Source organism: Oncorhynchus clarkii, chromosome 10, assembly GCF_045791955.1.
Source record: "Oncorhynchus clarkii lewisi isolate Uvic-CL-2024 chromosome 10, UVic_Ocla_1.0, whole genome shotgun sequence".
Classification (NCBI taxonomy): Eukaryota; Metazoa; Chordata; class Actinopteri; order Salmoniformes; family Salmonidae; genus Oncorhynchus; species Oncorhynchus clarkii.
The window spans coordinates 77,276,795-77,289,885 of record NC_092156.1 but is presented as its reverse complement, the minus strand read 5'-3'; the positions used below and the strand labels follow the sequence as shown (position 1 = coordinate 77,289,885).

Sequence of the window (13,091 nt, the reverse complement as noted above, 5' to 3'; positions counted from 1 at the left end):
TGTGAGGGATAATATTATGGTTTAAGGAGGCAGTGTGAGGGATAATATTATGGTTTAAGGAGTCAGTGTGAGGGATAATATTATGGTTTAAGGAGTCAGTGTAAGGGATAATATTATGGTTTAAGGAGACAGTGTGAGGGACTGGGATAATATTATGGTTTAAGGAGCCAGTGTGAGGGATAATATTATGGTTTAAGGAGGCAGTGTGAGGGATAATATTATGGTTTAAGGAGGCAGTGTGAGGGATAATATTATGGTTTAAGGAGGCAGTGTGATGGACTGGGATAATATTATGGTTTAAGGAGTCATTGTGAGGGATAATATTATGGTTTAAGGATACAGTGTGAGGGATAATGTTATGGTTTAAGGAGCCGGTGTGAGGGATAATATTATGGTTTAAGGAGACAGTGTGAGGGATAATATTATGGTTTAAGGAGGCAGTGTGAGGGACTGGGATAATTGTATGGTTTAAGGAGGCCATGTGGGGGACTGGGATAAAATTATGGTTTAAGGAGGCAGTGTGAGGGATAATATTATGGTTTAAGGAGGCAGTGTGAGGGACCTGGATAATATTATGGTTTAAGGAGGCAGTGTGAGGGATAATATTATGGTTTAAGGAGTCAGTGTGAGGGATAATATTATGGTTTAAGGAGGCAGTGTGAGGGATAATATTATGGTTTAAGGAGGCAGTGTGAGGGATAATATTATGGTTTAAGGAGACAGTGTGAGGGACTGGGATAATATTATGGTTTAAGGAGTCAGTTTGAGGGATAATATTATGGTTTAAGGAGGCAGTGTGAGGGATAATATTATGGTTTAAGGAGGCAGTGTGAGGGACTGGGATAATAATATGGTTTAAGGAGGCAGTGTGAGGGATAATATTATGGTTTAAGGAGTCAGTGTGAGGGACTGGGATAACATTATGGTTTAAGGAGGCAGTGTGAGGGACTGGGATAATATTATGGTTTAAGGAGGCAGTGTGAGGGATAATATTATGGTTTAAGGAGGCAGTGTGAGGGACTGGGATAATATTATGGTTTAAGGAGGCAGTGTGAGGGATAATATTTTGGTTTAAGGAGGCAGTGTGAGGGATAATATTATGGTTTAAGGAGGCAGTGTGAGGGACCTGGATAATATTATGGTTTAAGGAGGCAGTGTGAGGGATAATATTATGGTTTAAGGAGACAGTGTGAGGGACTGGGATAATATTATGGTTTAAGGAGTCAGTGTGAGGGATAATATTATGGTTTAAGGAGGCAGTGTGAGGGATAATATTATGGTTTAAGGAGTCAGTGTGAGGGATAATATTATGGTTTAAGGAGTCAGTGTAAGGGATAATATTATGGTTTAAGGAGACAGTGTGAGGGACTGGGATAATATTATGGTTTAAGGAGCCAGTGTGAGGGATAATATTATGGTTTAAGGAGGCAGTGTGAGGGATAATATTATGGTTTAAGGAGGCAGTGTGAGGGATAATATTATGGTTTAAGGAGGCAGTGTGATGGACTGGGATAATATTATGGTTTAAGGAGTCATTGTGAGGGATAATATTATGGTTTAAGGAGACAGTGTGAGGGATAATATTATGGTTTAAGGAGGCAGTGTGAGGGATAATATTATGGTTTAAGGAGGCAGTGTGAGGGATAATATTATGGTTCAAGGAGACAGTGTGAGGGACTGGGATAATATTATGGTTTAAGGAGTCAGTTTGAGGGATAATATTATGGTTTAAGGAGGCAGTGTGAGGGATAATATTATGGTTTAAGGAGGCAGTGTGAGGGACTGGGATAATAATATGGTTTAAGGAGGCAGTGTGAGGGATAATATTATGGTTTAAGGAGTCAGTGTGAGGGACTGGGATAACATTATGGTTTAAGGAGGCAGTGTGAGGGACTGGGATAATATTATGGTTTAAGGAGGCAGTGTGAGGGATAATATTATGGTTTAAGGAGGCAGTGTGAGGGACTGGGATAATATTATGGTTTAAGGAGGCAGTGTGAGGGATAATATTTTGGTTTAAGGAGGCAGTGTGAGGGATAATATTATGGTTTAAGGAGGCAGTGTGAGGGACCTGGATAATATTATGGTTTAAGGAGGCAGTGTGAGGGATAATATTATGGTTTAAGGAGACAGTGTGAGGGACTGGGATAATATTATGGTTTAAGGAGTCAGTGTGAGGGATAATATTATGGTTTAAGGAGGCAGTGTGAGGGATAATATTATGGTTTAAGGAGTCAGTGTGAGGGATAATATTATGGTTTAAGGAGTCAGTGTAAGGGATAATATTATGGTTTAAGGAGGCAGTGTGAGGGACTGGGATAATATTATGGTTTAAGGAGCCAGTGTGAGGGATAATATTATGGTTTAAGGAGGCAGTGTGAGGGATAATATTATGGTTTAAGGAGGCAGTGTGAGGGATAATATTATGGTTTAAGGAGGCAGTGTGATGGACTGGGATAATATTATGGTTTAAGGAGTCATTGTGAGGGATAATATTATGGTTTAAGGAGACAGTGTGAGGGATAATATTATGGTTTAAGGAGCCGGTGTGAGGGATAATATTATGGTTTAAGGAGTCAGTGTGAGGGATAATATTATGGTTTAAGGAGGCAGTGTGAGGGACTGGGATAATTGTATGGTTTAAGGAGGCCATGTGGGGGACTGGGATAAAATTATGGTTTAAGGAGGCAGTGTGAGGGATAATATTATGGTTTAAGGAGGCAGTGTGAGGGACCTGGATAATATTATGGTTTAAGGAGGCAGTGTGAGGGATAATATTATGGTTTAAGGAGACAGTGTGAGGGTTAATATTATGGTTTAAGGAGGCAGTGTGAGGGTTAATATTATTGTTTAAGGAGGCAGTGTGAGGGATAATAGTGTGGTTTAAGGAGGCAGTGTGAGGGATAATATTATGTTTTAAGGAGGCAGTGTGAGGGATAATATTATGGTTTAAGGAGACAGTGTGAGGGACTGGGATAATATTATGGTTTAAGGAGGCAGTGTGAGGGATAATATTATGGTTTAAGGAGTCAGTGTGAGGGATACTATTATGGTTTAAGGAGGCAGTGTGAGGGATAATATTATGGTTTAAGGAGTCAGTGTGAGGGATAATATTATGGTTTAAGGAGGCAGTGTGAGGGATAATATTATGGTTTAATGAGACAGTGTGAGGGACTGGGATAATATTATGGTTTAAGGAGTCAGTGTGAGGGATAATATTATGGTTTAAGGAGTCAGTGTGAGGGATAATATTATGGTTTAAGGAGGCAGTGTGAGGGATAATATTATGGTTTAAGGAGACAGTGTGAGGGACTGGGATAATATTATGGTTTAAGGAGGCAGTGTGAGGGATAATATTATGGTTTAAGGAGGCAGTGTGAGGGATAATATTATGGTTTAAGGAGGCAGTGTGAGGGATAATATTATGGTTTAAGGAGGCAGTGTGAGGGACTGGGATAATATTATGGTTTAAGGAGGCAGTGTGAGTGACTGGGATAATATTATGGTTTAAGGAGTCAGTGTGAGGGATAATATTATGGTTTAAGGAGGCAGTGTGAGGGATTATATTATGGTTTAAGGAGCCAGTGTGAGGGACTGGGATAATATCATGGTTTAAGGAGACAATGTGATTGACTGGGATAATATTATGGTTTAAGGAGCCAGTGTGAGGGACTGGGATAATATTATGGTTTAAGGAGTCAGTGTGAGGGATACTATTATGGTTTAAGGAGGAAGTGTGAGGGACTGGGATAATATCATGGTTTAAGGAGACAATGTGATTGACTGGGATAATATTATGGTTTAAGGAGTCAGTGTGAGGGATAATATTATGGTTTAAGGAGGCAGTGTGAGGGACTGGGATAATATTATGGTTTAAGGAGGCAGTGTGAGGGATAATATTATGGTTTAAGGAGGCAGTGTCAGGGACTGGGATAATATTATGGTTTAAGGAGGCAGTGTGAGGGACTGGGATAATATTATTGTTTAAGGAGGCAGTGTGAGGGATAATATTATGGTTTAAGGAGGCAGTGTCAGGGACTGGGATAATATTATGGTTTAAGGAGGCAGTGTGAGGGACTGGGATAATATTATGGTTTAAGGAGGCAGTGTGAGGGATAATATTATGGTTTAAGGAGGCAGTGTGAGGGATAATATTATGGTTTAAGGAAACAGTGTGAGGGATAATATTATGGTTTAAGGAGAGAGTGTGAGGGACTGGGATAATATTATGGTTTCAGGAGGCAGTGTGGGGGATTATATTATGGTTTAAGGAGGCAGTGTGAGGGATAATATTATGGTTTAAGGAGGCAGTGTGAGGGATAATATTATGGTTTAAGGAGGCAGTGTGAGGGACTGGGATAATATTATGGTTTAAGGAGACAGTGTGATGGACTGGGATAATATTATGGTTTAAGGAGGCAGTGTGAGGGACTGGGATAATATTATGGTTTAAGGAGGCAGTGTGAGGGATAATTTTATGGTTTAAGGAGGCAGTGTGAGGGATTATATTATGGTTTAAGGAGCCAGTGTGAGGGACTGGGATAATATCATGGTTTAAGGAGACAATGTGACTGACTGGGATAATATTATGGTTTAAGGAGACAGTGTGATGGACTGGGATAATATTATGGTTTAAGGAGTCAGTGTGAGGGACGGGGATAATATTATGGTTTAAGGAGGCAGTGTGAGGGATAATATTATGGTTTAAGGAGCCAGTGTGACGGACTGGGATAATATTATGGTTTAAGGAGTCAGTGTGAGGGATACTATTATGGTTTAAGGAGGAAGTGTGAGGGACTGGGATAATGTCATGGTTTAAGGAGACAATGTGACTGACTGGGATAATATTATGGTTTAAGGAGACAGTGTGATGGACTGGGATAATATTATGGTTTAAGGAGTCAGTGTGAGGGACTGGGATAATATTATGGTTTAAGGAGGCAGTGTGAGGGATTATATTATGGTTTAAGGAGGCAGTGTGAGGGATTATATTTTGGTTTAAGGAGCCAGTGTGAGGGACTGGGATAATATCATGGTTTAAGGAGACAATGTAAGGGACTGGGATAATATCATGGTTTAAGGAGACAATGTAAGGAACTGGGATAATATTATGGTTTAAGGAGGCAGTGTGAGGGACTGGGATAATATTATGGTTTAAGGAGACAGTGTGAGGGATAATATTATGGTTTAAGGAGGCAGTGTGAGGGACTGGGATAATATTATGGTTTAAGGAGGCAGTGTGAGGGACTGGGATAATATTATGGTTTAAGGAGGCAGTGTGAGGGATTATATTATGGTTTAAGGAGACAGTGTGAGGGATAATATTATGGTTTAAGGAGGCCGTGTGGGGGACTGGGATAATATTATGGTTTAAGGAGGCAGTGTGAGGGATAATATTATGGTTTAAGGAGTCAGTGTGAGGGATAATATTGTGGTTTAAGGAGGCAGTGTGAGGGATAATATTATGGTTTAAGGAGGCAGTGTGATGGATAATATTATGGTTTAAGGAGCCAGTGTGAGGGACTGGGATAATATTATGGTTTAAGGAGACAGTGTGAGGGATAATATTATGGTTTAAGGAGTCAGTGTGAGGGACTGAGATAATATTATGGTTTAAGGAGGTAGTGTGAGGGATAATATTATGGTTTAAGGAGGCAGTGTGAGGGACTGGGATAATATTATGGTTTAAGGAGACAGTGTGAGGGACTGAGATAATATTATGGTTTAAGGAGCCAGTGTGAGGGATTATATTATGGTTTAAGGAGGCAGTGTGAGGGATAATATTATGGTTTAAGGAGCCAGTGTGAGGGATTACATTATGGTTTAAGGAGGCAGTGTGAGGGATAATATTATGGTTTAAGGAGGCAGTGTGAGGGACTGGGATAATATTATGGTTTAAGGAGGCAGTGTGAGGGATTATATTATGGTTTAAGGAGACAGTGTGAGGGATAATATTATGGTTTAAGGAGGCCGTGTGGGGGACTGGGATAATTGTATGGTTTAAGGAGGCCACGTGGGGGACTGGGATAATATTATGGTTTAAGGAGGCAGTGTAAGGGATAATATTATGGTTTAAGGAGGCAGTGTGAGGGATAATATCATGGTTTAAGGAGACAGTGTGAGGCTTAATATTATGGTTTAAGGAGGCAGTGTGAGGGTTAATATTATGGTTTAAGGAGGCAGTGTGAGGGATAATATTATGGTTTAAGGAGTCAGTGTGAGGGATAATATTATGGTTTAAGGAGTCAGTGTGAGGGATAATATTATGGTTTAAGGAGGCAGTGTGAGGGATAATATTATGGTTTAAGGAGACAGTGTGAGGGACTGGGATAATATTATGGTTTAAGGAGGCAGTGTGAGGGATAATATTATGGTTTAAGGAGTCAGTGTGAGGGATAATATTATGGTTTAAGGAGGCAGTGTGAGGGACTGGGATAATATTATGGTTTAAGGAGGCAGTGTGAGGGACTGGGATAATATTATGGTTTAAGGAGGCAGTGTGAGGGATTATATTATGGTTTAAGGAGGCAGTGTGAGGGACTGGGATAATATTATGGTTTAAGGAGGCAGTGTGAGGGATAATATTATGGTTTAAGGAGGCAGTGTGAGGGATAATATTATGGTTTAAGGAAACAGTGTGAGGGATAATATTATGGTTTAAGGAGAGAGTGTGAGGGACTTGGATAATATTATGGTTTAAGGAGGCAGTGTGAGGATTATATTATGGTTTAAGGAGGCAGTGTGAGGGATAATATTATGATTTAAGGAGGCAGTGTGAGGGACTGAGATAATATTATGGTTTAAGGAGGCAGTGTGAGGGACTGGGATAATATTGTGGTTTAAGGAGGCAGTGTGAGGGATAATATTATGGTTTATGGAGGCAGTGTGAGGGACTGGGATAATATTATGGTTTAAGGAGACAGTGTGATGGACTGGGATAATATTATGGTTTAAGGAGGCAGTGTGAGGGACTGGGATAATATTATGGTTTAAGGAGGCAGTGTGAGGGATAATTTTATGGTTTAAGGAGGCAGTGTGAGGGATTATATTATGGTTTAAGGAGCCAGTGTGAGGGACTGGGATAATATCATGGTTTAAGGAGACAATGTGACTGACTGGGATAATATTATGGTTTAAGGAGACAGTGTGATGGACTGGGATAATATTATGGTTTAAGGAGTCAGTGTGAGGGACGGGGATAATATTATGGTTTAAGGAGGCAGTGTGAGGGATAATATTATGGTTTAAGGAGCCAGTGTGACGGACTGGGATAATATTATGGTTTAAGGAGTCAGTGTGAGGGATACTATTATGGTTTAAGGAGGAAGTGTGAGGGACTGGGATAATGTCATGGTTTAAGGAGACAATGTGACTGACTGGGATAATATTATGGTTTAAGGAGACAGTGTGATGGACTGGGATAATATTATGGTTTAAGGAGTCAGTGTGAGGGACTGGGATAATATTATGGTTTAAGGAGGCAGTGTGAGGGATTATATTATGGTTTAAGGAGGCAGTGTGAGGGATTATATTTTGGTTTAAGGAGCCAGTGTGAGGGACTGGGATAATATCATGGTTTAAGGAGACAATGTAAGGGACTGGGATAATATCATGGTTTAAGGAGACAATGTAAGGAACTGGGATAATATTATGGTTTAAGGAGGCAGTGTGAGGGACTGGGATAATATTATGGTTTAAGGAGACAGTGTGAGGGATAATATTATGGTTTAAGGAGGCAGTGTGAGGGACTGGGATAATATTATGGTTTAAGGAGGCAGTGTGAGGGACTGGGATAATATTATGGTTTAAGGAGGCAGTGTGAGGGATTATATTATGGTTTAAGGAGACAGTGTGAGGGATAATATTATGGTTTAAGGAGGCCGTGTGGGGGACTGGGATAATATTATGGTTTAAGGAGGCAGTGTGAGGGATAATATTATGGTTTAAGGAGTCAGTGTGAGGGATAATATTGTGGTTTAAGGAGGCAGTGTGAGGGATAATATTATGGTTTAAGGAGGCAGTGTGATGGATAATATTATGGTTTAAGGAGCCAGTGTGAGGGACTGGGATAATATTATGGTTTAAGGAGACAGTGTGAGGGATAATATTATGGTTTAAGGAGTCAGTGTGAGGGACTGAGATAATATTATGGTTTAAGGAGGTAGTGTGAGGGATAATATTATGGTTTAAGGAGGCAGTGTGAGGGACTGGGATAATATTATGGTTTAAGGAGACAGTGTGAGGGACTGAGATAATATTATGGTTTAAGGAGCCAGTGTGAGGGATTATATTATGGTTTAAGGAGGCAGTGTGAGGGATAATATTATGGTTTAAGGAGCCAGTGTGAGGGATTACATTATGGTTTAAGGAGGCAGTGTGAGGGATAATATTATGGTTTAAGGAGGCAGTGTGAGGGACTGGGATAATATTATGGTTTAAGGAGGCAGTGTGAGGGATTATATTATGGTTTAAGGAGACAGTGTGAGGGATAATATTATGGTTTAAGGAGGCCGTGTGGGGGACTGGGATAATTGTATGGTTTAAGGAGGCCACGTGGGGGACTGGGATAATATTATGGTTTAAGGAGGCAGTGTAAGGGATAATATTATGGTTTAAGGAGGCAGTGTGAGGGATAATATCATGGTTTAAGGAGACAGTGTGAGGCTTAATATTATGGTTTAAGGAGGCAGTGTGAGGGTTAATATTATGGTTTAAGGAGGCAGTGTGAGGGATAATATTATGGTTTAAGGAGTCAGTGTGAGGGATAATATTATGGTTTAAGGAGTCAGTGTGAGGGATAATATTATGGTTTAAGGAGGCAGTGTGAGGGATAATATTATGGTTTAAGGAGACAGTGTGAGGGACTGGGATAATATTATGGTTTAAGGAGGCAGTGTGAGGGATAATATTATGGTTTAAGGAGTCAGTGTGAGGGATAATATTATGGTTTAAGGAGGCAGTGTGAGGGACTGGGATAATATTATGGTTTAAGGAGGCAGTGTGAGGGACTGGGATAATATTATGGTTTAAGGAGGCAGTGTGAGGGATTATATTATGGTTTAAGGAGGCAGTGTGAGGGACTGGGATAATATTATGGTTTAAGGAGGCAGTGTGAGGGATAATATTATGGTTTAAGGAGGCAGTGTGAGGGATAATATTATGGTTTAAGGAAACAGTGTGAGGGATAATATTATGGTTTAAGGAGAGAGTGTGAGGGACTTGGATAATATTATGGTTTAAGGAGGCAGTGTGAGGATTATATTATGGTTTAAGGAGGCAGTGTGAGGGATAATATTATGATTTAAGGAGGCAGTGTGAGGGACTGAGATAATATTATGGTTTAAGGAGGCAGTGTGAGGGACTGGGATAATATTGTGGTTTAAGGAGGCAGTGTGAGGGATAATATTATGGTTTATGGAGGCAGTGTGAGGGATTATATTATGGTTTAAGGAGCCAGTGTGAGGGACTGGGATAATATTATGGTTTAAGGAGGCAGTGTGAGGGATAATATTATGGTTTAAGGAGCCAGTGTGAGGGATACTATTATGGTTTAAGGAGGCAGTGTGAGGGACTGGGATAATATTATGCTTAAGGAGACAGTGTGAGGGACTGGGATAATATTATGGTTTAAGGAGGCAGTGTGAGGGACTGGGATAATATCATGGTTTAAGGATACAATGTTATTGACTGGGATAATATTATGGTTTAAGGAGTCAGTGTGAGGGATAATATTATGGTTTAAGGAGGCAGTGTGAGGGATAATATTATGGTTTAAGGAGGCAGTGTGAGGGACTGGGATAATATTATGGTTTAAGGAGACAGTGTGAGGGACTGGGATAATATTATGGTTTAAGGAGGCAGTGTGAGGGACTGGGATAATATTATGGTTTAAGGAGGCAGTGTGAGGGATAATATTATGGTTTAAGGAGGCAGTGTGAGGGATAATATTATGGTTTAAGGAGGCAGTGTGAGGGATAATATTATGTTTGAGGAGTCAGTGTGAGGGATAATATTGTGGTTTAAGGAGGCAGTGTGAGGGATAATATTATGGTTTAAGGAGCCAGTGTGAGGGACTGGGATAATATTATGGTTTGTGGAGACAATGTGAGGGATAATATTATGGTTTAAGGAGGCAGTGTGAGGGATAATATTATGGTTTAAGGAGGCAGTGTCAGGGATAATATTATGGTTTAAGGAGGCAGTGTGAGGGATAATATTATGGTTTAAGGAGGCAGTGTGAGGGACTGGGATAATATTATGGTTTAAGGAGGCAGTGTGAGGGATAATATTATGGTTTAAGGAGGCTGTGTGAGGGACTGTGATAATGTTGTGTGTGTCAGGTTTAAGGAGGCTGCCCAGGCCTATGAGAGTGCCAGGGACTGGGACAACGTGATCCGGGTGTTGCTGGATCACCTCAACAACCCTGAAGACGCCGTCCGCATTGTCAGGGAGACGCAGAGCATCGACGGGGCCAAGATGGTTGCCAGGTGGGGACTGTCATGCAGCGAGACACACAGTCAGAGGGACAGTCACACAGTCAGAGGGAGAGACAGTCAGGCAGTGAGACAGACAGTCAGGCAGTGAGACAGACAGTCAGGCAGCTAGACAGACAGTCAGCGAGACTGTCAGGCAGCAAGACAGACAGTCAGTCAGCGAGACAGTCAGGCTGCGAGACAGACAGTCAGGCTGCGAGACAGACAGTCACGCTGCGAGACAGACATTCAGGCAGCGAGACAGACAGTCAGGCTGCGAGACAGACAGTCAGGCTGCGAGACAGACATTCAGGCTGCGAGACAGACAGTCAGGCTGCGAGACAGACAGTCAGGCTGCGAGACAGACAGTCAGGCTGCGAGACAGACAGTCAGGCTGCGAGACAGACAGTCAGGCTGCGAGACAGACAGTCAGGCTGCGGGACAGACAGTCAGGCAGCGAGACACAGTCAGTCAGCGAGACAGTCAGTCAGACAGACAGTCAGTCAGCGAGACAAACTCTACTTTTATTATGATTCTAAGTGGTGTGTGTGTGTGTTTGTGAGTCTGTGTGTTTGTCTATCTGTGTGTGTGTGTGTGTGTGTGTGTGTGTGTGTGTGTGTGTGTGTGTGTGTGTGTGTGTGTGTGTGTGTGAGTCTGTGTTTATGTCTATCTCTGTGTGTGTGTGTGTGTGTGTGTGTTTGTGTGAGTCTGTGTGTTTATGTCTATCTGTGTGTGTGTGTGTTTCAGGTTCTTCCTGCGTCTAAGTGACTACGGCTCAGCCATCCAGTTCCTGGTGTTGTCCCACTGTAACGACGAGGCCTTCCAGCTGGCACAGCAACACGGGCAGATGGACAGCTACGCTGACATCATCAGTCAGTCTCTCTGTCTGTGTCTACGGGGAGGGAGGGGGTCTGGGCTGGGGGGTGGGGGGGTCTGTGTGTCTACGGGGAGGAGGGGGGTGTCTGGGGGCTGAGAGGGGGGAGGGGCTGGGAGGAGGGGGGAGTCTGTGCGGGACACTGTTAGTGTTGATGCATCATAATCAGTGGAAAGTAGTGAATGTGTGTGTGTGTGTGTGTGTGTGTGTGTGTGTGTGTGTGTGCAGGCTCTGAGGCCACCCAGGAGGACTACCAGAGTATGGCTCTCTACTTCCAGGGGGAGAACAAACACCTGCAGGCTGGGAGGTTCTTCCACAAGTGTGGCCAGTACAGCAAAGTACTCATCTATCTATCTATCTATCTATCTATCTATCTATCTATCTATCAGTACAGCAAAGTACTCATCTATCTATCTATCTATCTATCTATCTATCTATCTATCAGTACAGCAAAGTACTCATCTATCTATCTATCTATCTATCTATCGATCTATCTATCTACCAGTACAGCAAAGTACTCATCGATCTATCTATCTATCTATCTATCAGTACAGCAAAGTACTCATCTATCTATCTATCTATCTATCAGTACAGCAAAGTACTCATCTATCTATCTATCTATCTATCTATCTATCTATCTATCTATCTATCTATCAGTACAGAAAAGTATTTATCTATCTATATCTATCAGTACAGCAAAGTACTCATCTATCTATCTATCTATCAGTACAGCAAAGTACTCATCTATCTATCTATCTATCAGTACAGCAAAGTACTCATCTATCTATCTATCTATCTATCAGTACAGCAAAGTACTCATCTATCTATCTATCTATCTATCTATCTATCAGTACAGCAAAGTACTCATCTATCTATCTATCTATCTATCTATCTATCAGTACAGCAAAGTACTCATCTATCTATCTATCTATCTATCTATCTATCTATCTATCTATCAGTACAGCAAAGTACTCATCTATCTATCTATCTATCTATCTATCTATCTATCAGTACAGCAAAGTACTCATCTATCTATCTATCAGTACAGCAAAGTACTCATCTATCTATCTATCTATCAGTACAGCAAAGTACTCATCTATCTATCTATCTATCTATCTATCTATCTATCTATCTATCTATCAGTACAGCAAAGTATTTATCTATCTATCTATCTATCAGTACAGCAAAGTACTCTCTATCTATCTATCTATCAGTACAGCAAAGTACTCATCTATCTATCTATCTATCTATCTATCTATCTATCAGTACAGCAAAGTACTCATCTATCTATCTATCAGTACAGCAAAGTACTCATCTATCTATCTATCTATCTATCTATATATCTATCAGTACAGCAAAGTACTCATCTATATATCTATCTATCTATCTATCTATCTATCAGTACAGCAAAGTACTCATCTATCTATCTATCTATCTATCAGTACAGCAAAGTACTCATCTATCTATCTATCTATCTATCTATCTATCTATCTATCTATCAGTACATCTATCTATCTATCTATCTATCTATCTATCTATCTATCTATCTATCTATCTATCTATCTATCTATCTATCTATCTATCTATCTATCAGTACAGCAAAGTATTTATCTATCTATATCTATCTATCAGTACAGCAAAGTACTCTCTATCTATCTATCTATCTATCCATTCATCCATCCACCCCCCATTAATAAATTGGCCCAGTCACTCACTCACTCACCCCCCCCCCCCCCCCTCTCTCT

General features: G+C 40.9%; 1 protein-coding gene across 1 annotated transcript in view; it reads left to right on the top strand.

Annotated features, from left to right (window-relative positions):
- LOC139419355 (WD repeat-containing protein 19-like) overlaps positions 1-13,091 on the top strand; it is an 87,180-nt gene that overhangs the window by 62,012 nt on the left and 12,077 nt on the right. Inside the window, exons 4-6 of the mRNA XM_071169295.1 lie at positions 10,341-10,487; positions 11,220-11,344; positions 11,575-11,684. Of these exons, the coding sequence (XP_071025396.1) occupies positions 10,341-10,487; positions 11,220-11,344; positions 11,575-11,684 (382 nt within the window). The remainder of the gene's footprint in view (positions 1-10,340; positions 10,488-11,219; positions 11,345-11,574; positions 11,685-13,091) is intronic.